Source organism: Anopheles stephensi, chromosome 3 (assembly GCF_013141755.1).
Source record: "Anopheles stephensi strain Indian chromosome 3, UCI_ANSTEP_V1.0, whole genome shotgun sequence".
Taxonomy (NCBI): domain Eukaryota; kingdom Metazoa; phylum Arthropoda; class Insecta; order Diptera; family Culicidae; genus Anopheles; species Anopheles stephensi.
The window spans coordinates 63,730,638-63,752,363 of record NC_050203.1 but is presented as its reverse complement, the minus strand read 5'-3'; the positions used below and the strand labels follow the sequence as shown (position 1 = coordinate 63,752,363).

Genomic DNA, 21,726 nt, shown 5'->3' with positions numbered 1-21,726 from the left:
CAAGAAAATCCACCCACAGAAATCGAGACAGAGAGAGCGCGCGAGAGAGAGACAGAGAGTGCGAGAAGGTTATGCTCGGAAAATGCTCAAACACTGGTTTTCTTGTTGAGAAGATCAGGGATAATTTTCCCTTCTATGGGTATCCCCCACCCCCCTAACTCAGGGTACCGCGCACGCTAGTCGTCGATGCTAGCGCGAAAAGGAGATGGAGCGAACAGCGAAGCGCAGGCACTATTTCTGCAGGGAGAAAACCACCACAGCCTCCCCCCAAAGGGATGATGCTGATGGCGCTGGGTTCATTGTCTAACGTTTTGTGCACTTCCATGTTCGGAAACTAACGTCCTGCGGCCGGGGGCAATACGTGTGTTTGACTAGGGAGATGGGATGGGTGTTAACCGCCTTATGGCGCTTTGTCACTGATTTGCTGCAAACACGGAACGCGCGGATTGCTAATCTTCACAGCCAATTCATCGAGTTATCCATGATTCACAGTAACACCGCGGGATTCACGTTGGGCGAAGGTAGGGCGAGAAGAACCTTCAAAACGGGCCACCAGAGTCACAATGCACGCACTGGTGACACATCACACCACACCACTCCTTCCCACCTCGCTTGCTCCCTTTTTTCGTGCCCTTCGGGTGTGCACTTGGGGGCTCCCTTTCCATCAAGGGTTTGGCTGCACGCTTGGAACACTATTTTTCAGTCACAATCACAGAATCACTGTTCCTGAGGGTTGAGTCGAAAATGGCTGATCTTCGAGAGAACACTGCACAAATTATCCTCCCGGTAGCAAAAAACGGCACACACCAATATCCTCCTCATCCAGGGCAAACAAAACTCACGGGAATTAAACGCCTCTTCACAGCACGAACGTCCAACACAGAATGAGAGAAGCGTCAGATGAGAGAGAGAAGAGAAGCCGCACTTTCCGGCGTATAAAGCGAGATCACTCACAACCACCACTACACACGCTACCAGGCTGTGCGCCGGCAAGCCACAGTGCGCTAGAAGGGGAGAGCGCGATTCAATCGTGCGAGTGCGAGAGCGAGACGGAAGCACGATTTTCTTTCTTCTTTGTTCCGTCGTGTACAAAGCCGCTCTTGGTGCGCGAGTGGAGAGAAATGCACACGCATACAGGCGCGCACCCATCTGCTTCACCTGTGTGCACATTGAACGCATAAACACACACACTAGCGCACGCATTTTCCGTGGTGGTGTGTTGTGTGGCAGCATAAAAAACACCTTCCCGCAACATCCTGTGCAAGTCTGGCAGAGCGAGAGGGTGCAAGCGTTTTGACTGAACGATACCCCGGACGACTACATTCTTCTTCGACAGTAATAATGCTAGAGGGAAACGGCATGAAACCGAATCTGGGAAATCGGGCATCCTCCTACAAGAGCCCCAAAAAGCTTCTCCAATTTAACATTTATGCTAAATTTCGCCAAGACTCCAGGGAGCACTTTATTACCTCCGATGAGTCATACCCCAGCGATCAAGTGCCTACCGAATGCTGGAAATCTATAAATGCCTCCGTTCTACAAATAACAGATGAATCATCTATGTCGTTCGTCACGCGGACTGGGAGGAACCTTGTTTCGAGAACACAAACAGAATAACATGTTTGCACTGCATGTGGTGCCGGTTCAAATTACGATATATGGGTTAAGCATACACAGAAACCGAACTTCAATTAGAGCCAGGCATTTAAAGGCTGGCTTAACACGAGAAAAGATTGCCATTATCGATGGTAACTGTCCTGATAATGTTCCCCACCAAAGTAAAACTCCGTCGACACGTGTTTGAATACCAATGCTCCAGTCTCCAATAATTTTAATCCTGCCGCCTAATTCCAAATCATCTCCCCTACCTACTTATCCTGTAGATTTTCTTCTCCACACGAAAGCATCCACCGGGGACCGCAAAATTTACCAGCGACTTTAGTGCCTGGAGGCGGCGCGCATTCTCTCCATATCATTCCAACGATTCCACCAATCGCACCTCTTTCCCATCTCCTATAACACACGCCACACGTCAGGTCAAAACGCAGTCTTACCAGCACCCTCCACCATTATCATAGCCTCGTCTTACGATCGCCACACGCGAAGCGATACCGAATCAAAAACCACCAGAAAGCAATCAGCAAACAGAGAGCGAACTTCTCAAACTGCCCGGCTGCTCCAGAGTTTAAAATTCCCCAATTTCCACAAACCCCCGTTATAAGCGGTACGTTTATCTCGCCGTGTACCCCCCTCCCACCGCCCCCCTCCTTCGATGACTTTGACCGGAATATTTTGAAGGCCTGATAGACTGACCAAGGGGCCCCGCCGAGAGACGGAACATTTTTGGAGGCACGACGAGGCACAAACACAGATAGAGAAGATCGTCCAACCGCGAACAGATTGGCGGCTTGTTGTCGGGCTGACCGTCAACGGGCACCCATCATCACCGCGCACCCTGACCAACACAAAAAAAAACTAATGCTAAATTCGTTCTTTGGGTCGCAAAACCCCGACACAAAGAACGTAGAAATGAACGACTGACAACAGGGACAGCATATAGCCTCGGGAGTAATCGCGTCTGTTTGCTTGAACCAAGACGAGGAACTCTCGCCCCAGCGCCATGTGCCCTCGAAAATCAACCTCAACACACTCCGCCACTACTCGCTTCCGCTACGATGCCCCCAATCTCTTGGCTTGGCTAATGCAACATCCGCACTCCGAAACTGACAGACTTCGACGTTATGCATTCTCGGTGCGACTGACTAAAGCCCTTGGTTTTCTTTATTTTACCACTCAATTTAATGCACGACCCACAAACGATTTCGATCGAACGACGAATTTGGAAGATAACCCCATACTCTCAGTCACTGCCAACGCTCTTCTGTGTGCACATGCACAGTTTTATGCATACTCTATCCGCCACATCTAAGCATTCATGCTCCACGATTTTCTTCGTCACACAGAACTGCAGCGACACGCGGACACAGTAACATATACAGTTCAACACGACCTCCCTCCTCTCTGTCTGGGAGAAGCTAACGCGAAAATCACTGTAGCGTAAGGCTGATCAGCATCACCATGCCCCGGTAGCATACATTTGATTTCACCACCAATTCCGGTAAGTGTACCAATTCTTTGCAAAGCCACCAACAAGAGGGATTCGGTAGGGTGCATTGGTTTTGCCCGGCAGCTAGAACTGCCATTTATTGTGATCGCCGATGTAACGGCTAGGTAGGTTGTGGCGAAATCTCAGAGGTGCTTTAACCTACCGGTTCACAGAACGTTTATCGATCTTAGGTCAAGAGTTCCCCATAAACAACAACAGTAATGGCGAGAAGAATGCGCATGCTAGCAAACTGGTTGCCAATCTGCTATGGGAGTGAGCCTCAAGATACTTTTGGGATTAGCAGCAAATCTATCTCGACGGGCCAGTCTGAGAATAAAATATATTTTTCTGAAGCTTGAGTCCTAGCTTTAAGCTGACTTTAGACCACGTATGGACGTGAGAGCCCATGTATATTATCTGGTGCTACAATAACGTGCTCTATCAACTCTACAACTCGACCAGACTTTGGGGCGAACGTACGTTGTACGAACTCTCTACCAAGACCAGAACCAGAAAAATCACCGATGGAGATCTTTTAAAAACCCTTCATGTCAGAAAGCGCAAAACATACGTTTAAAGTACGTACAGGACTTCTGTGCATAGTATGATGAATAAAATAACAGAAGCTTCTTCAAAAGCCAACAAGTGTATTATCGCGCAAAGAGAATGTTAAATATGCTACTAAATGGAGATTGCTTCACAGTTATGCAAAACAGTAGGAACGATCCAAAAAAAAAAAGAGCCGACAACAGACGATGCCATACGATAGGCAACAGTCACCACTTCGGAAATGGAATTTAGCAATCGGCAGACTATTTTGAATAAACAACCAAGAAACAGCAACAGCACGCTGCTTACTTTAAGGATCAACAGCTCTAAAGGACACCAAGACGCCAATCGCGTTTGCTATGCCTCGTGACACACTTTGCGATAAGTAGTTAAATCTCTCTCCCGCTTGGTCATGTCTAGCCACCTCTATGCGAGAAGATAGCGTTGCTTTGCAATCGCAAAGATAACACACCAAGGATAGCTTCTCTGTTCAAAGTTGTGTACGGCGGATATTGAGTCACACAACACAACGGTGGCATGTTGGAGGAAGGCGATTAGGATGTAGGAAAAAAAAGCAAACAACCTGAGATTGGAAAACTCCACCCGTAAGCCTCTGCTAACAGTCTCAGCAGGAGGATAATAATTATGGGCCCCGGGTTTTTGCTGCCATGCGCATCGTACGGCCCCGGATACGAGGTGAAGGTTCAGAAGCACATCCTTAAACACGAATCCAAACACGAAAGCAAACGCATTGACTTCCGAAACTAGCAGACCATAAACAGGTCCATAAAATAATCAAAGCTCGTCATTAGCGAAGCAGTATCCCGACGCTATCCGGGACAACGGATGCAAAGCGGAAGGAAGAACGATAACACAACACCACCCTAAACGTTGCACCCTATAGGAGGGTGTACATTCCGATAGGAAGGGAGGAACTAACGGGCAAAACAAAACAGGAAAAAAGGCACGCAAAGTCGTGAATGTTAAGAATGTTACTAACAGTGATATCTCCGGATGGGTCGGGCATCCCGTTTGGGCACAGACTTTTCCTGCTGTGCTGGGCATTTTTTAGATTTGTTAAACCAAGGTGTACAGTGGCAGTGGATTGGAATTTATGAAATGCATTCCTGCACCATGTGTTTGCATCTTCCTTTCGACGAAGTGGTCCGAAAGCGGGTATGAATTAGAATCGCCAAAATAAATAAGAAGCAGTAACATTCGCGACGATGATCGTATGAATCTCATACATTAATACATCAACTAGCTTAGCGTTGAAAATGCAGATAAGCCTCGTTCGTGGCTCAACGTCAGGCGTTCTTCAGCACACAACCAACTTGTGCCCATCAATTAACGATGCTACAGCACTAAACTACCCTCACGGTTTAATTTAGTTTCATTGAGTAGAATTGGAGTACACCACAGGCTGGACAGAAGAATACAATGATCGAACAGGGGAAAAAAGAGCAAAACAGGGCAGCGACATACAAAATTGCGCCTCCTCCATCTTTTTTGTTTCCTCAACGCACGTTCGAGGTTATTGCATTAATTCGCGAAGTTTTACCAGTGCAAAAGGACCAGTCTGTCGGGGGAAACTGTTACATATGCAACGCACCACAGATAGTCCAACATACTACTGCGCGCACGTCCAACTCTCCGCGAAGTGGCCAGCGTGGTGCAGAGTAGCAGAAAGGACAGCGTGATGACATTCGTAATATCTGAATAACAATAGCGCTAAATTTACACAAGCAGCAGGCAACGCTTCCCACCGAATGTTTGGCTGAGATTAACAGCATTAAATTGACGCAACAAAAAAGCCATTATCTGCATGTGCGGGTTCTGCTGGTTGGGGGGGGAGCATCAATTTGGGTTCTGTATGGTGCTTAGAATGCGTTCAACAATAAAAAAACCGTCCTCAACCGTATTTTCACTCACAACAATCGAACCCATGACGGTTTTGCAAACTACACTGTGTTACAATAAAGTATATTTCCAAAAATATGCAAGCTAAACACAACAAAACGTTTTGTTTCGTAATGGTGCAATCCATTTGCAAAGGATTGTGTAATGGCGGCAAAAAGGTTCATGATGTTTCACCATAGTCGACCACTTTACATCACCCTTTGCCCATTTAACACAAATCACCGTCGCTCCAATCCTTTCGAACTTTAAATGAAGATGAAGCATGAAACATTAGATAGCAGAGAACGAAAGAAAGCATATTTTCAATAACAAAAAAAACTAAACTAATGTCACGCAAGAACGACGCACGAGTCCCCCTGGCTGGCTGCGTGCGGCAAACATATGCCAACAAACAAAAACCCCAGCCAAATGGAATAATAGTGTCGGCGTGCGAACGCCTAGTCTACCCATTCGTTTGACGGCGGAACGTGGCGGAAAGGGTGGCGGGAGGCCGATAGTGGACCAACAAAATTTGGTCAACCAATGAAATCATTAGAATATCGTACCTTTAAAAGTGTGGTCAAGAGCCTAAATACTACCGGCGCACAAATAATAGACATTCCGTTCTGTGTGCGGTGGGTTGGTGGTGGTGTCCAGCCGAACCCTGCGGCCGGTACGGCGATGGAGCCCATAAGAATTTTGGCCCATCATCGTCATGCACACGGTTCTCCTTTACGGTCTTTAGCAGCTAGAACAAAAGGTAGCTCCACAGCGCACGGAAAGGAAACATGTCCATGAGGGCCCTCCTCTTCGAACACAAACGGAACCGACGGGAGAGAGCGCGCGCGCGCGCCTCACGATCTCCATGCCGAATTTAATTAATTTAAGTCACGCAACAATCTTTGCTCATTTGTCATTTTATTCATGCGGCTGTCCTGCTCTCTCGCTCTCTACTAGAGTCTGGAAAGCCCCTCGCCCTGATCGGTGGTTTCTATTTGGCTCGTCGAATCGTCGTTGTCAACCTGAAGAATGGAAGAAAGGAATCGTCCCCCGACTCGATGAGTATCGAAGCTGTCAATCCAGATTTCTGCCCTAGAAAGGGGGGGGGGGGGGGACACGGGATAGGTTCGTTGATAATCAAGTTTTATTAAGGGTCACCTATAGCATCACTCACCCTTAACTACGGAAACCGTATCAAGGGCTATAATTTTTTTTAGCTGTTTTGCTTCATGCTGGAAAGCATGTTTAAAGCTACTGGAAGAACAGGTACATTCATAGTAAATATAGTTCAAATTGATTTCATGTGTAGGGCTGCAGACTTTAATTATAGTCGAAATAGTTGCCTTACAGACCTCTCAGATTCAGGCATAGCGGTATTTTGTAGAATCTACTGACTATTGTGAGAACATTGAGACCTGGTAGAATTCTATTATGAACGAGAAACTTTCTGCGCTATCGCTTCATTCATGAGAGCGACTGACAGGGAAGGACAGCATGTCCTTCCTCTGGACTTAAGGGTGCATAGCAACTTAGGGCGTTCCGGAATGCTAACGACTTGTGATGAAATTAGAACAGGCATTGACAGACTTTCAGACACTTTGGAATCCAAATAACCTTTAAAGAGTCTCTGTTCACGACTGGTTCCCGATCTTCTATTTTATTTTGTTAAAAGTATTTGGGTACAAAAGCTCGTTCCAGAGAAAACTTTGGGGCACGATATAAGGTATTTCCCAAAGAAGTATTTATTAATTCTTCGACTTTGAACGCACACGATAAATAGCTAAGTTCTGAAAAGGCTTCAACACCTACATTCAAACGATAGCCATCTCCAACCAACAATCTCCAATAATTATTTATTAACGTTAATGCCTTTACTTTCCCACCTTGTCTCCAGAGCGTACAAACAACGCTGCCTACCGTTAATCATCAATTGAAATTCAAATGATTCAACAAAAAATCCGCACCATAAAATGTTCTACGTTTTGGGCTGCACTGGGTTTCAATTTTACGCGTTGTGTGCGCCTCAACATGACGACACAGAAACTCCCGCAGACACACAACTTCACCCCCAGTGCGTGGTGACGCTGTACTTAAAGACTACAAAAGTCGCCCCCTTCGTCATGTTTTAAGCCGACCGTATCGATATCCTCGAGGCTTTCACCCCAAAAACGACGGGCGAACAGGAGACAAAAAAGGGAAAACTCGTTCAAGTACTATTTCTCGAGGGCAGCAGTATATCCTCCCCGTCGCACGGAACAGACACATACAGCCGCGTGTACCATTTTAAACATTCGCAAGGAGTGAAGAAGTCGCGACGGCGGCAGGCACCGGTTAGCAAATGGAAATTTAGCCAGCCCACGCGAAATCCAATAAATGAATCAAAGGATATATGTATAGGAAAACAATCCACCCGGTGGCGGGTGCGTCTGAATCATCAATGCCGGGTCCTGATCCCTTCGGCAAATTCGTATCCGGCACTGCAAACGTCCAAATCGGGGGGGTTTTGACAGACAACACGACTACTAATGCGAACAGAGGTACCTTTTCGATCAGACAGTCACAGTCACAGTCAGTCCTCCCTTCTGGTTCAAAAGGGGACAAATAGGGACACGAGTCCACACAGCACAGGAGTGAACACGTGTGTGTTAGCAGTAAATGGCAGGTTAAAAAACACACGCAAACATACACGCATAGAGACACCGGGGCATACACACAAGAAAAAAAAACTGTAAACCAACCCGGTTTCTACCCCAAAACCATGCTTTTGCACACAAACCTTCCTTAAATCTTCTCCCGTATTCAAGCAGGTTGAGTTCTTGCCGGGGTGAACGTGCGTGTGCGTTAGTGTTTCGTTCGACTTTATCCCATAAATTTGCACGCAGGCCCCCACCCACCCTAACCACCACAGCTCCCTCTGTCTTGCTGTTATCCTTTTCCTTGGAGCAACACGGCATCGAGGGGGTAATTCAAAAGACATCAAATTGCAGGACCAACGCCGAAAATGGGGAAAACAGCCATTGGATTATTCGCAACACAAAAAAAAAAAACAGGGAACACAACCGAACCCTACCGACGACGACCACGACGTTTTTGTTGGCACAATTTTAACTTTAACGCTTTATGCAATTTGAATGATGCAGGACATCCAAATGTGTCGTCCGGTATCATAAAAAGCTTTTGTACAATAAAACCCAACAGCGAACCGTTTGTCGATGGCTTTGTCGTGGACGTGTTGTTACCCAGCGTGTAGAACATATTTTATTATATGCTCAGATTGATGTACTCCTGTGGTTATATTTGATAGCGTATGAGTTTGTCTAAATAAAACCCACCAGAGGTTAGTAAATGTATCATAAATTAAATTGCTCCAAAAGGCCTCTTGAAGATGAACATCGAATATGACGAAGAATTTTTTTGTAAGAGGGTTCTATTATACACGCAGATATAACTTAGTCCAAGATCGCCATTATGCAAAGCAGCAGGTGGCGAAATAAGTCGAATGACTATGAATCCCTATACACCAGTAAGCCAATGAACATTTGGCAAGGAACTTATGATGATAAACAAAGTATTTTAAAACCCCTCCACAGAGTTAAAAAGAAACAAGAAAATTAAAAATGAATTCCTATGACTTACCTCAAAGAGGTGGAATAAAATCTGCAACGAAACGAACAAGAAAAATGAATAATTCACTGATAGGAAATTTTACATAAATGTATCTATTAATTTAAACAAGTAAACAGCAAAGTTTTAGTACTGCCCAACAGCCCGCAAATGATTTAGCGTCCTTTTTCATAACACCAGATTTTACGATAACTGAGAAACACCACAACCAAACTGTGTGCTAAATACGCGTCCTAGATTTAAACCCTCTGATGTAACATATTCTCTGTTAGCATTTGAGCATTACATTTCTTGTTGGATAATCGTACAAAAAATCTAGCAACCATGGATCGAACTGCTGTACCAAGCAAGCATGAGCATCACGAAGAAATGTTCCTTCCTAGCTTGATGGGTTTTCTCGACCCATCCCAATCGACTGAAAACGTGCGGAAAAACGAGCCAACACATAAAATGCTGCGGTGGTGACTTCCGAATCTTTCCTTCCGGGTAAAAGAGAGTCTAGCACCGCACGCCACTAATTCGAATGCCCGCGTGAGAACGGCAGCTCCCGCTGAAACGCTCCTATGTCGTCGACAGTTTGGCGCACGAATTTCCTCACACCTACCGCGCCCGCCATTAAACGCCAACGCCACTTCTTCACACGCAAATGCACTTCCCACCTCCTCCGCGCTTGGAACGACACGCGAAGTCTGGAAAACTATTGCACACTGCTTTCGCACACTGTCCGCTCTCTGTACGGCGCCGATGGATGGAGTGTATATTTTCAACGGCGCCAAAAGCCATATCCCGATGCCACGACCTTCCCGGGACGAGGATCCCCCGCTAGCTTCATCTATTTTGCACCTACTACCTACTCGAACGGAAAGCTATCAATAGCATATAATCATTAACCGTGTGTAATTGCACATAAATACATGCTTTCTATGGAGCGAAGGCACGATGAGCGGAAGAACCACCCTACGACAGCTTACAGCGAGTGACCCATACGGTACCGCTCCCCATAGGGATTGTGCAATTGTTGCGATGCCGGCACCCGATTACCGTTCTTCAATTTCTTTAACTCATCATCCGTGCCACGCGAAGAACCGGAAATGGGGAATGAAAGTATCCGGCCCTAGCTTCCACCAGTGTCAAGTGCAGCGCTGGCGTTAGTGAGGCGCGTTCTATGGTACATACGGTTGACTTTAATAGGCAACAATCACATTTTGAGTAACTTATGATTAAATACCACATTCAAGAAGCATTCTATAAAAATGTTGCTATCCATCGAACTGACGACCCTACGACGATCAGCTGGAACCTCAGCCATGCCATCCTTCGTTGTCTTAACCTATCTATCTTGTCCAAGATATTCTGGACAATACACTAAACACGATAGGTAGTTAAAAAAGGAGTAATTTAACTCATTAGCTAGGCAATCATACGTCATAAAGCAGTTCGTGCCCTTCCCGGTAAAGCCCTGTCTATTAACTCAATTATATTACAATACTGATTATCCGGGTGTCATGAATGCACATGTTGGTTGATCGCGCCCCAGCAGTTGGCCTTTTTCAACAATGTTTGTCTAGTGGACTTTTCCCACATTTTCGTCATATTTACATACGGGGATCCAATGTCAGAACTTCATTCAACACTAAGCCCAGAGCTGGGTAAGGATTTTTCAAAACCAAAACACATGTACACCGCGCGCTATGTCCCATAAAGCCCCACAATCGTAAAGCAGAACATCAATTGATTCTCCAAAACAGACATTCTTTTCCCACACGCTTTTTGCTGCTCTAGCACTGTTAGTGAGGGGTGGTGGTGGATAAGATACCTAAATTGAGCTAAATTATTGAACAATTAGCCGCTGGATTGGAATTCTATCGTTTGTCACACACTGGCAGAGCATCCAATCCAAAAGCCGTGAAAGTATGGCTCGTCGTCGTGATAATGTGCGACGATGGCTTCAAAAAAAAAAAGAACGGTAGAAATATTTCGTATTTTTTGTCCCTCTGCCTTTCATCACCAACATGTTCTGGTATTTGTCACGTGCACCCTCCTCCATGGCACATTATACACGTATCGTTATTCTGCTCTGTTTGTTTCCTCACTGCATCGTAGTCTCGCTCTCGATGATGCGATTAACATCGATAGCATTAAAACACTGTTGCTTGCAGTTCAATACTCTGCCCGCGATTAATCACAAGAAGGAAGCGAAACGGGCAGCTTAACACTGTGACCAGCAGCGTATCAACTGACGAAGATGGACAGGCTTCCACTCGTCAATCAATTACTTGCACGATTAATCGAGGAATTCAACGCCTTTTACCAAGCCAACGGAGCCAATTGTGGACAGATAACAGAACAGATTTAAATGAAGTGCAAACATGAGAGTACTTTACTTGCACGCTTACACTAGTTCTAAAACTGAGCAACTTATAACCATTTTTGGATGATCGAGCCCTTTTTTAAATTGTGTCTCAATGGAATTCTTATTTTGCCAAGTTATAGCTATCCAAGTGTCAAGTACTTTAATTTCTACAACTAGGGTATAAAATGGGGCGGTCCGGTGGCCGAGGCGACAGCGGTGCCGGTCTTCCCGCGGCAGGGCCCGGGGTTCAAATCCCATCTAGATCGCCTCCCCGTACGGTTGGGCTGACTACTTTACTACGAGTAAAATTAAGTCACAGAAAAGCCAGAAATGGCAGGCCGAGACCTCTCGAGGTTGTAGTGCCAGGAAAAAGAAGAAGAAGAAGAAGGGTACAAATACTTTTCTTCTCTAAAATGATTTCGGTATCATTCTTCCTGACAAAAAAAGAAGCATACAAAAGAAATTGAATAATCGCACATACATTCCATTGTGCGGCGAGAGAGCATACGATGACAAAGATACATTTAACCAGCATTTTTGGTATACACACACGCGCGCACCCGTCAAATGAACGATATTCGGAATGGTTAATTGGATAACAGCGAGCTGGCGAATGGTCGCGCTAGGACCGCCACCACGCACGCTTGGCTTTTGGCTAAAGTGTATCAAAAAGTGAAAGAAATGCTGATGGCATATTTCAGCAGCATATGGCAGAATGGCGACAAAACATTAATTGGCTCCAGTGAGCACAATTTATTGAACTGCTTCTCTGGGTTCGCCCGTTCCTGCGTCAATAGCACATATTCACCCTGTGTAGTTGTATGTATATGATTTAGTGCGTTCCACTTGAGTGACTCACATTAACGTTTACGCGTTATACTATTTGTGCGTTTCAGTTGTACTGCATTTTTCTTTTAAGATAAATTTGCGTATTTTTTTTCAATAGTGTCATTGTCATTCCTAGGGTAGACCGGGAGGAAACTAGTGTTCCTTTTCATAAACTATTGTCGTATGGACTTAACGATAAAAGTTATTAGACACACAATATTTTTGGAGGATCTTAATTTGTCTATAAAACGTTTTCGTCGTGCTCCATAATTAAGATGATCTCTTTAAGCTCCAGTTTAAAATAATTCTAACGCCACACTCAGAGATAGAGTCATAGTAGAAACAAATGATTTTAAAATAAAATAAAAAAAACTCAAACAATCACAGCATCTGAAGAAGGCAGCTATTTACGTCACGCACATATTATCATCACTCTCCAACACCCACAAAAAGCAAAGAAAATGCAAAAAACATCCAAACTGACCCCGTGAATGCCATCTCATGCTTCTGAATCGACCGAAACGGAACACTTACGCTTCCCTCTGACCGATAAAGCAATAAAATGGGCGCGTGCTACACAAATCAGTGGGAAATCTGCCTATCGCTTCGAAATCGAAGATAACAGAACGGCCACCATCGCATAACCACCATCATCGGGATGCGGTGGTGGTGATGGCGGTAGGCCATCATCCGGAACATGGGAATGTGCATTCCTTTCCCGAATGCTCCGCGTGTCCGTTACTCTTTGCCCGCTGCTGATAACGTAATTCAATTAGACCAATCAATCTTTTATCTATTTTATTTTATGTTGAACACAATTCCGCTGCTGCTGCTGCTGTTGTACCCGGTGGTACACGCTGTGATTCGGTTAACAGTCCCACGAGGGTGTTGTTCGGTAAGCAAATGGCAGGTCCCAGAGGTTGCCCTTACACACACTCGAGATGTGAATCCTCTCCCTCCGGCGTACACTCCTTTCCCTTAAGAAACACACACAGTCGGGTCAAAAAGCCAATGACCGGCAAACATATCTCCTTTGCATATTGAATGCTGACGGCAGCCCTCGCGAGCAGGAGGGACAACCAAATCCCATTCCCTGCAGTGGGAAGTGAAAGCGATCTTAGAATGGCGATAAATTGACACATCCACATACAAACATCGCCACACACACGCACGCAATCATACTAAGGTCAAATAGTGAAGGTTGAGACAAAAAAGAAATGGGAAAGAAGAACAAACTATATGACAGCTATTGATGGTTGGGGATTTTTGCCCGGGACCGCGGGCCCGTCCATCGGAATCACACTCGATTGATGTCTATTAATCGACCTACACTGCGGCCAGAGGTTGGGTTGGCCCTATCTCACCAAACAGAGGCACAGTCAAGAGAAAGCCAAAACGCTAACCCACCCCGGGGGCTACGAACAAATCGGCCCGGTTCACCCTTACGAATGGAACATAGAAGAAATCCGAAGGCATACCCACACGTAATCCTTATGCCTTATGTGCCAGTCTGTTTGAATACTACTACGCCAGGGTTGGCGGGAACATGCCGTAAAATAGTGACCACCGTTTGATATCGACAATGTGACCGATTGACCTATCTGCACAGAAAAGCAAACATACACGTATTACAAGAGCAAACCGCAACATGAATTGGAAGAAAGTGTTGCAGCTACATCGGATGGAGGCCAGTTCTTAATGACGGTTAATCTTGCGCGCCTCTGGAACATGCTTAGAGCAAATCGCTATAATCACGTGATAAATTTGAATATTTTACAGCAATTTTCTCTTTTTGGAAGAGTTCCATCAGGACGGGATGTGCAGGGTGGGTGCTGCATCCAGAGGAATCTGAAGCTTAACTTCACTATTTTTTATTAAAATTAGACCATTAACAATTTATTTGGCTACTTCTCGAAGATCATATCTGTTATAACTCTCAAAAGGTTTTTAACCACATATGAAAATTAAGAGATGTTATTTGAAGCTAATTTAAAACGATCGCCGGCCTTCATGAGCACGATCAACTATGATCAAAAGCATTCTAAAACCGGGAAGAATTTTTCCACGGCAATATTATTTCAGATGGTGCTTGCTTGCTCTTGTAGGAAGTATTCTTTGCAATATCCCAACGCTGTCCGACATTCTCCATGTTGCAGCATGGTTAAACATCTGCTGTGGATCTTCCTCACGCGTTCATATAGTAGATGGGAACTTCCATCGCACCTCGATGAAAAAAAAGAAACAACAAAACGAGAACACATAAACGCTCTCGTCCATCCGATACGTGCTTTGTCGTCTCCCATCCCAAAGCATGGACTTCATCACCAAGCTCCCCAAAAACGTTAGAGGAGCCACGCGGGTTGTTCTCGCGCGCGCACTTCTATTTGAAGCCCACATTTGCGCGAGTTTTCGTGAACATGTTGCTGCGGCTGACGCGGCTGAGAACACGACCACAGAGTAGTGCGTAAGGGAACAAGATAGTAAAACCGAGCAACATGCGAACATCTTTATTCGCTTGTGCGTATTTTCCCGAGCCTTTCCAATAGGAAGCGGAACGTTGGTGGCACTTTTTTCGGAAGTTTAGTTTTTTTTAAATGTTACTGTATGTTTGTATGTCATAGACTGCCATAGACTGGGATAGTGCTCTCTACTACCCAGATGGAACGGATCAAACTGGGTCCCACAACCACACTTTTCGGGGTCGCTTTCCATATCCCGTACACCACACACCCGGTGAATCTGGCCACTGCTTGCGTAAGTGGTTGCTCCGCAAAAGAAGATATTACGGAGGCCCCGGTGCGATCGGTCTTGCCTGATATTGCAGGCATACCACCGCGAGCGAGTGAGGTCGTAATTTAGAAGGAAAAAGCCAACACAAAAGAGTAGCCCGCCGGATCGGCTCAACACCACCCCGGCAGCAAGCATGGTGGCTTGTGGACATGGGAAGTGAGAAAACATAAAAAACGGTACACACAAACACACGAACCTGGGCTCGGAAATTCGGACCCTCGGTGTAGAGCGATCTCCGGCTAGATACGCGGCGTGGCGTGCTTTATTGAACCAGTTCCGCCCGGCATATCTAGCGTGTCCGATGATTTTCTCGCTGAGCCACTCATTCTTTCATCTTCATTATTGTGTTGGAGCTAAAGATACACTTTGGCCTCCGGCACCGGAGAGGTTGCCTAGGGTTGGTGTGTCTAGTCGGGCATCTAATGGCATTTTGTGCGAAGTTGAACTTAATTCAAGGTTACATTTAATTGCTCTGCCGTAGTAAGCCTTCCTGCTATTCTTGGGCTGGTGGTGTATCTCGACTCTGCTCAATGTAATGGGAATTATTATTATGACTTTCAAACAAGCTGAAGCGTTTGTTGGGCAATCTTAACGAAGTTATTGAAATAGACACATGTTAAGGGACAGGTTACTTCCACACAGTTGGTTAGAAATATCAGCTTAGGTTAGAGTTTCCAATTTATACTGACTCTTATCCGGATATCCGGCAAGCAGCAGAGGGTCCTCCATTACCCAAAAGAAAACGACTCTTAAGCTACCTAAAATTATCAAGAGAGTTAATTGAAAAGGTTACTGACTCATATTACTAAAAACCCGCATGTAAAACAAACAAGTTGGACTAAAAACGAAACTTGGCAGAATTACTCAACTTCATCAGCTAATTGTGCAACTCCGCCAAACCAAAATGGACACTTTGATTGGCGTCGTTAGTTGCCAAATGCCGCTGGTAGCAGATCCGGCAAATTTAAATCTCCCTTTTGCTGACTTTTAGCATATCCAGCAGCGATGCTACCAACTCTCAGCTCAGAATCAGAAGAGAATCGAGAGAATTCTCTTGCAGAACACAATCTCGGACCTAGCAACGAAACGCAGCCCAGCATAGCGCTACGCGCGTTACCATAACTACCAGCGTGAATCGCTCCATCTCTACATCTCCTTTTCCAATCCTAAGGACGCTTCCACCAATATCTACCGTGACCTCCCCCCTCCACCCCCCAGAAAAGGTGGTGGTCTTGGAAAGCATCTTGTCCAAGAGAATTAGTTCCAATCATTATCATCAACCAGCCAGCCTGCTGCAAATGTTTCAAAAATAGGCGAAATATGCCAGATTGACCACCGCTCTTGTGCGAACAAAGTGTGTGAAGCCTCGGACCGCATGCTTTCTCACTCTACCCCGTGGCAGCACTTTTCTATGCTCGCGCACCTATACATCGACACCCGAGGTGGAACTTGGATGCGGCCGATAAACGTGATGGTGTACGTGAGCATAAACGAAAGCCTCGTACACCGATCGGTTAGGCTGCGGGCGCGGAGCGTTGGAAAGGCGGGAAGGCGGCGGCGAAACATAACCGAAAAACTGGCTGGATTCATGTCCCGTTTGTCTCGCTATCTCTCTCCCGTCTCTTTTTCCGTTCCGATTCTTCTTCTTCTTCCATCCCGTTTTCTATCGAACATTTCATCCGTTCGAACGGCCGGTGTACCACGAGCAGAATGGCGCTCAACGCAACGTTTTTAATGCTTCATATTCCGGGTTATTCCTTCTATCTCGTCCCGCGTTCGCACGCTATTCGCCATACGGGAGCCAATTTCGAACAATTAAACCCATCACTGACTGGCTGAGCCTGCTTCGTATTCGTACCGGGCCGAAAAAAAGTGCTTTGATAATTGATCACTTCCGAGTTTACGTACGCACAACCATGCACACGTACGGCGAGGTACACATGTGCACGCGCTGTTGCGTTACTCGCACCCCACACACACACATGCAAAGCAAGTCCTGACGACGCGAAGCAAACCCGGTTTTACCGACTTTCTTCTTCTGCCGCGCGTCCAGCATCCTGGGATGCTTGTGCCCGATGGAAACCCGGCAACTGATGGAGAAATTCGCTTTTACCTACCTTCCGACGCTGGATATCGGCTCCTTGCAATTGCACACAGTTAAAACACACCAAAAACACTACGCACGGACACACCGATGCACGGGAAATTGCACGAAATTCGACACAAGACGCCACAATTCACGCTGGACTAAAGTTTAGCACGAAATTGAAACAAACCGACATGCCATAATGGGAGTTGCGATGCTTTATAGCAACTTGACGTTTGCCGTTGGAATGGTGGACAGTGGTCGAGTTCCATGAAAATCGCTAACATTTTATTATTTATTTTGTAACTCAAACATTTTACAATCGTACACTTTATTTTATTTTATCGCGTGCACAAAACATCCAAATATATTCGAGCATAAGAATTATCTTTTTAAAATTAATATCGGATGAATTTCAGTGAAAAGTATTGAACAAATTATGATTGCGATGTCAGTGTAAATGGCCAAGATTTATCATCGCCACACATTCATCCAGTTTGCTTCTCTTTCTTCCACTTCTTGCGTGTGTGTGAAGAGCTGTTGACGTTTTCAGCCAATTTTGTTATTCAAAACAAAAGTTCTTCGCCATGGCCGACGCAAATTCCGCTAAAAAATCCACCCTAAACGATCAGGAGCGCGATCTCGAGCAGCAAGCGTTTATTGAATTCCAAAAGTAAGCTAAACCTCAGGTATATAGGACGATGATCCACACGGAAACCGTTTTTGTTTTGCAGAGCCGACTACCATGCATGTCATCAAACGCTGCAAAAGCTGCTGAAAACGCAAGACTCGAACCCGAAAGTGCTGCACAACCGGGCAGTGGTGGAGTTCTACAACAGTGATCTCCGCCGATATGATCAGTTTCGGTCGGCCATGATCCAGCTAACCGGTCTGGTAGGTGAGATTCGGACGGTGGAAGTAAAGGATCGCGAGTCCTGTGCGGCCTACGTGAATCAAGCCATCGTGCTGTACCATTTCAAACAACCGCAGGCCGCACTCAAGATAATGTTGGCCGTTATGGCGCATTTCGACCGGCTGGATGATTATCTGTTACGCCGTGCCGGTATCTTTACCGTGCATCTGCTGCTCGATACGAACCAACCGAAGAAAGCTAACCGATTGCTGGGAATGCTGCAGAACCGGTTGGGCATACAGGTGTACGCCATACTGAGTGATTCGGACGAAGACGAACCGTTGATAGATAACGAAAGCCGGAAGGACATATCCGAGCTACAGTTCGAGGAATTTCGTAAAGAGTTTCGCTTGATATTGATCCGTTCCAATTTGCTGAACGGCAAGAAGAACATGTCGATCCCGCTGGAAGATACTTCCGAGTACTCCATACTGAAAGGGCATCAGTATTTCCTGGGCAACGACTATCAAATGGCAGCGAAAGAACTTTCGAAACAGTTTACGAACGAACCGGTTAGCGTGAACAAGCATGGGGAGGATCAGAACACGATTCTGGCGAACAATATGGGCGTAATACACTTCTCGGTCAAGCATTACGCGCTGGCGGCCCGCTTCTTTCAACAAGCACTGCTGTTCGACAAGTCTGCCACGGAGGATACGTCCACGGAAAAGGTCGAAGGTTCGCCGCTGTACTGTGTCGGCGCTACGAAGCGCCCGGAAATCCTGTACAACCATGGGCTTGCTTTGCTGCATCTTCAGCGCCCGAAGGAAGCGTTCGAATGTATGCTGATTGTGCTCAACTCGAATCACAACAATCCGCGCCTATGGCTCCGTCTGGCTGAATGCTGCATTATGGTCCATCGGCAGGAGAAACAAACGCAGAACACAAACATATGCCACGGCACGGTCGGTAGTGGTGTGCATCGGAAGTACGTGCTAAATCCGCTGCGTAAAACGGCCGTTGTTGACGGTGATCAGTCGCTCGCCATCCCAGCCACCACGCTCGAGTTTGGATCGTTATGTTTGCGCAATGCGGTCACGCTGTTAGAATTTCACGAACCGGAATTGATCCGCCAATCGGAGAGCACCGATAAAACGGTCCCGTGGGATAAGCTTTTCGAAGGAGTGCCGTGCAATCCTTCGTTACCGATGAAGTTGGCCTCGTTCAATAAGCTCAAGTGCGCCGTTTTGGCCGCGTACAGCTATGTGCTGAATACTCTCGGCGAGTATACCTTGGCACTGAAGTATGCGAAACAGCTGTCGACAATGAAAGATTTACCACAGTCGTATTTGTAAGTAACCATCCCCTCACCAGCTCATCATGCAAATTTAATCTTAATGCCTTCTCTTCCCATTTAGATTACTGTCCCACATGTACGCGGCGGAAGCATTGATCATGATGAACCGACCACTGGAAGCTATCACCTACTTGGAACCGAAATTTATCGCCGACCTGTCCGGAGATGATTTCGGTATGCGAGCATCTCCCCACTGGAACATCAATTCAGCCGAAGCTGCTCGCTGCGTAATGCACTACAATCGTGCAGTGGTATCGTTTCTGGTAGGAGACTATGAGCAGGCTAAAATATCGATGGGTAGCTGCAATCATCCGCTGGTAATGCCGTACCTGAAGATGCTGAACGTCTACCAGGAGCTACTGCTGGGCAACTACGACAAAGTGCAGCTGCTGATACGGTACGATACGCCGCATTTAATTTAAGTTGTTGTAAATAGCAAACTGTACAATAAAACGCAGAGAAGTAATTTAATTTAAAGCGACCGGCTCACTGCCCTAGTTGCCCGTAACGACCGATTCAAATTACGCTGTTTGACAGCTTCCGATGCAAAGTGACGTTTCTCATCTGTTTCGCCAAAACAAACATGCGTGGAAGAAAAGTCACAACACCTGGCCCCTCGGAAAAGGTGCCCCACAATCGGTTCGTTTGTTTGGAAGGAGGACGCACGGCCCAATCGAAGCCGTGCCGTGCTGCGCCCATTCATCTAATCACACTTTTGGAAAACGCATATCAATCAAGCAGGGGTGTGTTGCATAGAAAATGCCACGAGTACATATCATTCCGGTGCTGGTCGTGATAGCATTCCTGAACGCAAATGCCCAGACGGGCAACCTAAAGAATGCGGTAAGATTCATCATCTCCTGTGTGCACTTACCAAAGACCTTGAACCGATTTGTTTCATGCTGGCTTGTAATTACCCCGATTTTTTTCCAGCAAAAGCACACTCCCTCCACCGTTTCAGCCAGCGGCCTTCAGCAGCTAGCGCTCGATCCGATGGCCCTACTGCCACAGGCGTTGGAAAATCTACTTGTCGAGCGAGTAGTCGGAACGGCGGGTCACGAAAATGTGAAAAATTACATCGTGGAGCAGATGGGCCGGCTCGGCTATTCCGTCGATCTGGACGAGTTTGAAGAAACCGTACCCATCCTGGGTAAGCTACGGTTTGCCAACATAGTCGCATCGCTCAACCCGAACGCGGAACGCAATGTGGTGCTGGCCTGCCACTACGATAGCAAATATTTCCCGGGCCAAAAATTCATCGGAGCCACCGATTCGTCGGTGCCCTGTGCAATGCTACTTACAATTGCGGCCACACTCGAGCCCCACCTGCGGTCGGTGAAGGGAAAGACGGACCTGAATCTTCAATTCATCTTCTTCGACGGTGAAGAAGCATTCCAGCAGTGGACCGAGCAGGACTCACTGTACGGTGCACGGCACCTTGCGGCACGTATGGAGCGGGACGGTACGCTTCAAAAGATGGACATGCTCGTGCTGCTTGATCTGCTCGGAACGCCGGAACCGAACTTTTACAGCTATTTCCCGGAAACGGAAAACTGGTACGTGCAGCTCATTTCCGTTGAGCGACGGCTGGATGAGTTGGGCCATCTGGAAAATTATAGCACGAGCAGTGTGTCACCGGCGCAGAAATCCATCGCGTACTTCAAGCCGCATTCCTTCTCGGCCCACATCGAAGATGATCATATTCCATTCTTGAGGCGCGGCGTGCCCATTTTGCACATCATTCCGAGCCCCTTCCCGGACGTTTGGCACAAGCTGGAAGATGACGGTGATATCGTGGACGTGCCGACGGTGCGCAATATGATCAGAATATTTTCGGTCTTTGTCTGCGAGTATTTGAATGTGCCGTTATGACAGTCGAGGGATGAATTTTAATCCATTGCGTCCACGGTGTTACGTACTTATACAAGCAATGTGAAAAAAACAATAATTATCAGCTGGATGCCTCTCGATCCAGCTGCTGAACGCAAATTCCTAGTAAACACGCATATCACGTATTACATTTTTTACTGTGCAATAAACAAATTTGTTGAAAACAAATTGAATTATAGTGCCGTACTTTTCGTCTATCATTTTGATGTTCGATTGTTCAGTGTAGTGTGAAATTTGTCAGTCAAAAGGCAAAGCTTAGCTGAAATGTTATAAAAACATGCCTGCCCTTGGATACACTTTGGTGGTCACGCTTGTTTGTGGGAACGATCGTAATCGATGCATTGTTATCGCCGTTGCAACACACAAAGTTCGTTACGCACGAGAGCCAGCA

The 21,726-nt window shown here is 46.3% G+C and overlaps 3 protein-coding genes across 11 annotated transcripts in view; 2 read left to right on the top strand and 1 right to left on the bottom strand.

Moving 5' to 3' along the window:
* Positions 1-17,447, bottom strand: part of LOC118511590 (flocculation protein FLO11) — a 60,017-nt gene extending 42,570 nt beyond the window's left edge. For 2 of the 9 annotated variants that reach the window (XM_036054841.1, XM_036054843.1), the window contains exons 1-2: positions 17,267-17,447; positions 9,191-9,211 (exon numbers count right to left, since the gene is read on the bottom strand). The gene's annotated coding sequence lies outside the window, so the exon portion shown is untranslated. Of the gene's footprint in view, positions 1-607; positions 772-807; positions 958-9,190; positions 9,212-17,266 lie in introns of those variants that run through there. The other 7 variants (XM_036054840.1, XM_036054847.1, XM_036054846.1 and 4 more) reach the window with 6 other exon arrangements.
* Positions 17,448-17,723: 276 nt separating this feature from the next.
* Positions 17,724-19,922, top strand: LOC118511587 (CCR4-NOT transcription complex subunit 10). The gene is made up of 3 exons (XM_036054838.1): positions 17,724-17,908; positions 17,970-19,439; positions 19,507-19,922. The coding sequence occupies exons 1-3, from the start codon at positions 17,823-17,825 to the stop codon at positions 19,865-19,867; spliced, it is 1,917 nt and encodes a 638-aa protein (XP_035910731.1). The 5' UTR covers positions 17,724-17,822; the 3' UTR covers positions 19,868-19,922.
* Positions 19,923-20,012: 90 nt separating this feature from the next.
* On the top strand, positions 20,013-21,508 carry LOC118511588 (glutaminyl-peptide cyclotransferase). The gene is made up of 2 exons (XM_036054839.1): positions 20,013-20,288; positions 20,379-21,508. Exons 1-2 carry the CDS (start codon positions 20,205-20,207, stop codon positions 21,315-21,317), a joined length of 1,023 nt encoding a protein of 340 aa, XP_035910732.1. The 5' UTR covers positions 20,013-20,204; the 3' UTR covers positions 21,318-21,508.
* Positions 21,509-21,726: the final 218 nt, after the last annotated feature.

What these genes read in the sequence shown, in the direction of transcription:
- LOC118511587 (XM_036054838.1), top strand. Translation starts at nt 17,823, where the DNA reads ATGGCCGACGCAAATTCCGCTAAAAAATCCACCCTAAACGATCAGGAG. An exon ending in GCGTTTATTGAATTCCAAAA is followed by an intron (nt 17,909 to 17,969) that starts GTAAGCTAAACC and finishes TTTGTTTTGCAG; the next exon opens with AGCCGACTACCATGCATGTC. An exon ending in GATTTACCACAGTCGTATTT is followed by an intron (nt 19,440 to 19,506) that starts GTAAGTAACCAT and finishes CTTCCCATTTAG; the next exon opens with ATTACTGTCCCACATGTACG.
- LOC118511588 (XM_036054839.1), top strand. Translation starts at nt 20,205, where the DNA reads ATGCCACGAGTACATATCATTCCGGTGCTGGTCGTGATAGCATTCCTG. An exon ending in CGGGCAACCTAAAGAATGCG is followed by an intron (nt 20,289 to 20,378) that starts GTAAGATTCATC and finishes ATTTTTTTCCAG; the next exon opens with CAAAAGCACACTCCCTCCAC.